Source organism: Scomber scombrus, chromosome 5 (assembly GCF_963691925.1).
Source record: "Scomber scombrus chromosome 5, fScoSco1.1, whole genome shotgun sequence".
Taxonomy (NCBI): Eukaryota; Metazoa; Chordata; class Actinopteri; order Scombriformes; family Scombridae; genus Scomber; species Scomber scombrus.
In genome coordinates this window covers 8,872,457-8,876,506 of record NC_084974.1, presented here as the reverse complement: position 1 = coordinate 8,876,506, position 4,050 = coordinate 8,872,457, and the positions used below count along the sequence as shown (strand labels likewise).

The 4,050-nt window shown below is 38.2% G+C and overlaps 1 protein-coding gene across 1 annotated transcript; it reads left to right on the top strand.

Moving 5' to 3' along the window:
• The first annotated feature begins 1,064 nt into the window (after positions 1 to 1,064).
• On the top strand, positions 1,065 to 3,172 carry LOC133980916 (uncharacterized). Its single transcript, XM_062419782.1, has 4 exons — positions 1,065 to 1,156; positions 1,511 to 1,593; positions 2,019 to 2,312; positions 3,113 to 3,172. Exons 1-4 carry the CDS (start codon positions 1,135 to 1,137, stop codon positions 3,116 to 3,118), a joined length of 405 nt encoding a protein of 134 aa, XP_062275766.1. The 5' UTR covers positions 1,065 to 1,134; the 3' UTR covers positions 3,119 to 3,172.
• The last annotated feature ends 878 nt before the right edge of the window (positions 3,173 to 4,050 follow it).

The following is a 4,050-nucleotide window of genomic DNA, read 5'->3' as shown; positions in this document are numbered from 1 at the left end:
ATAAATCCTTCATTCACCGCATTAGCTTTTAAATGAAGTGCGTTTAATGATAAATACATACTCTTTTGAATAGAGTTTGGTGAGTTTGGCATCATGGGGACTGTTTCTGCTTCAAAAGAAATGAAAAATGATCAAACAAAAAGGTCGCACTTCAACTAGATAACATTAACTTTGTTGTGCAATTTGAGACACCATAATTGTTTTTAACGTCAAACATACTTCATTTATATTTGGTACTCACACTCATGTAGTCCGTCTTTGCAAAAACAGCAGAAACGGCAGCCTCCAGCTGTGGATCATACAATTTGTTAGGAAAATGCGATCCTGAAAACTGCAGACTCCTGGATTGCAGGAATCCCCTACTCCCAGTCCCAGTCACTTGTTTGGGTAGGTTTTGTTTTTTTTAGACACCAGAAGTCTAGTGAAGTAGAAAAGATTTAAGCAATCAATAGTGCTGAGGTGGGTGAGGTTTGATCAGTGGATTAGAGTGATTAGAGGCCTGAACACAGGTTGTTTGATGCATCCTGCTCATTTTAGTCACCGAGGAGTCCTTTAAGCCTGCAGTCACACTTGGCTAAGTTTGTCTTCCCTTAATGCTGTTCTTCACTCAGAAGATCTTTGCAATGATTGCGATGGTTTGTCTGTTACATTGCCACACTACACCACACATTAAAATATCATTATAACTTATGCAAGCTTGGATTCACTGAGATCAAAACAAATGAAATAGTGTGTAATGGAGCATGTTAATCTCTGTCACACGATTTGAAAGAATGTGTATGGCTGTTTGTTTTGATACATGTATCAAAACAAAACTAAAAACATGTGGCCTAAAACATAGTTAAAATTATAAGTTAAAAGTTAAAAGTAATATTTACATATAAATATATCACATCTACTATCACATTTTCCTTGAATTATATTTGCATTTTTCATCTGTGTTCATTTGTAACGGTCATGTGAATAAACCATGAGTGTATCAATAAACTTGAGCCAGTGGATGGAGGTGTGGTCATGTGATCATGTGATTTAGGTGTTGCCGTTCCGTGTTTCCTCTGCGTCAAGGTAGACTGTGAATCTATAAAATCACTTGTTTTGACAAGCACAAGCACAAGCGCACAGACAGGACCGACAATGTCTTTCGATCTCTCATCAGGTAGGCTTTAGTAGTATTAGAAATGAATATTTGACATTATTAGGCTACTGTTGATGGACGGCTGATTTATGTAGGAAACGTGTTTGTCATGTTCAGTAGCGAGCAACAGGCTGTTTTAGAGGAAGTTTGCACCTGGCAGCTTAATTGTCCAAATGTATGCATAAGAAAAAAGAAACTAAATTGCAACTGTGTAGACACAACCAGCAAGGTGTATTTCAGTTGTGCCGTTACTTGTTGTTATCGTAGAATAAACGTTTCTTTTTCAATCATATTCTTGGTGAAAGTTATTCAGATTTAAAAAAATATTTTTTATTCTAAGCCTGTTCACCATCTGTGTCTTTTGCTTGCTTGCAGCTGTGGCTACGGATGAAGAGGTGAAGAAGGAGGAAGCTCAGAAGGATGAGTTTAACTGGCCCTGGAAAAAGGACAAGGATAAGGTAGGAGCCGTTCACTCCAAAACCATGCTCAGAGCTTTTCCAGCTACTGAGAAATAATATTAATAATGTATTTATTTTATTTGCATAGCACTTTTTAATATACACAGAACACAAAGTGCTTTACAATAAAAACATTTGAAATGGAAAGAGAATCAACCTAAATACTACAAAAAAGCTAATCACATGATACAATGAACGGAAATGCCAAAAAGTGAATTTAAAGTGGGTTTCTAACAGTGATTTAAAAAACAAGACAGAGTTTGAAACCTTGATCTCCTCAGACAAGGCATACCCAAATAATTTAGCAATAGTGTGTTTTTTTAATATACTGTATGTCTTGTCAGGACTCAATCCTGGAAAGTGATGTTGAGAAGTTGCACCTATGGTAAATCTACATCATCTGAGGTTTTTCCCCCTTTTTTTAGGATGGTAAGGACAAGTCTGGCAGTAAGGACAAGTCTGACCATAAGGACAAGTCTGACCATAAGGACAAGTCTGACCATAAGGACAAGTCCGACCATAAGGATAAATCTGATAAGGACAAGTCTGACAAGAAGGATAAATCCCACAAAAAGGACAAGTCCGATAAGGACAAGTCAGAGCACAAAGATGGCGAAGAGCTCAAGAAGAAGGGAAAGAAAAAAAAGGAGCACAAGGAAGGACACAAATCAGGCAGCTCATCCTCCTCCTCCTCCTCATCTTCATCCAGCAGTGATGAGGTATTGTTGCAGTGAACTTACAGAGCTCTCTTACACATTAAAAATTTGATATAAAACAGCTTTAGTCTACTGAACAGGTAGACCAACCAGACTTCAAGTAAACTTCTATACAATACTATGCTCGTCTGTTTGCAGTTTGCTATACATATAACAGAAATAACAAAAATAACAATGCAGCTCAGCAGGTAACATACCAGCCTCGCCTTGTTTCAAAGTTCGCCATGTGCGGACCATGACCATCACAACAGGTTTTACCAGCGGTGCCAGTTTTAATCAGATGCGACACACCTCTGTGTGTGCATGCTTGTCTTCATACATTGTTCATACACTAAACACTCAAGTCGTGTTGTCAAGTGACTATCTTCTTATCTGCAGATTCCTTTTTAACTTGTTAATCTGCCGCCAATCTCCAAACAACTTCTGCTCACTCTTAGGCTACACTTGGAACACCCTGTTGGTCACATTTGTACGAATAATAGCTTTCCATGTAAATGACAGAGGCAAAAGAGGAAAGAACCCTGCCTAGTGTGGGAGAGGTGAGAAATGGGTCCGCTAAGAGAGTCATGAAAGCACCCTTTGGTCTAATTTGGCTCTTCAAAAGTGAACACAGTGCTCTGAGACCTGTCACAGCCTGAATCCACACCGCCACATTCCTGCTCCAAAAATGAAATGATTTAGGTGTTTATGCTGCTGCCAGGAAGATTCATACATTAAAGATAGGAGATGTGAGGCTCTAGATCTTCTTTAATAAATCATGTTTTCTTCCTGCAGTAACAGCATTGTCCTTTTTGTCATTTCAGAACTGATGCTTCCTGCGGGACGGGCCTGCTCTGTTCGTTGGTCTCTTATGAGCTTGTCTAACTGTGCAGAAGTACCTCCCTTCTTGTCCTTGCACTGGTGTCACTGTAACATGCTGGTCTTGTGTAAACATATCTGCTGATTCCTAGAAGTAAATGTTCTGAACACAAAGATTTCTTCTTTCTTCTTCCATGTAGTTCTTCTATCAAGTAAATATTTTGTTCACCACAAGATGGCAGTGTTTTCTATTTTAAGGACCTTTGTAAAGTTTGAAGTTGAAGTACACAATGAGAGGAGTTTTATTTTAAAGATTTATATGTAAAATAAATGTAATGATTTACTGTAAAGGGGACATTTGCAAGTATTTTGGACATACACACAAGCACACGTTTTGGTGCAATATAAAAATTGATTTTCTTTAGAGAAAGATGAATGCATGACAGGACTTGACTGTATTCTTCATTCAGAATTGAGGACTTTGATCCTCAGTTAGTGTAATAGCTGCTTGATTTGACCTGAAGCGACTCAGTAGCATCAGTGGACCTGAGTTTGAATCATTCAACCACAACAAAATATCCTTCATGGGGAAAAAAGTGAAACCTCTAAAGAGATGATCGATCGGCTCAAAGAATGCATGATGCAGCACAAAAAAAAATGAAAAAAAGGATACTCCGTTTACCTGACATCAATATTCAAGTTATGGTGAACTCCAGCGAGGACTGTCAGGAGAAGAGAATTACAACATTTAACATTGAGGATCTCCTTCAGGTCTTCTAAATCTTTTATAGAGAGCACAGAAAAAGAAAAATGGAGCGGTTTCAAAGAGGAATCAATAATAAATCAAGCATGCATCTTTCTGGGGGCTACTGAAGGGACCCAATTTAACCCATCAATCATGTTCAAACCTGTGTTTTATTTAACCTAAGGGAGTATTGAAGGG

Bases quoted from the DNA above. Each gene is read 5' to 3' on its own strand.
- LOC133980916 (XM_062419782.1), top strand. From the start codon at position 1,135: ATGTCTTTCGATCTCTCATCAG. The intron at 1,157-1,510 runs GTAGGCTTTAGT...GCTTGCTTGCAG, and splicing joins GTCTTTCGATCTCTCATCAG to CTGTGGCTACGGATGAAGAG. The intron at 1,594-2,018 runs GTAGGAGCCGTT...CCCTTTTTTTAG, and splicing joins GGAAAAAGGACAAGGATAAG to GATGGTAAGGACAAGTCTGG.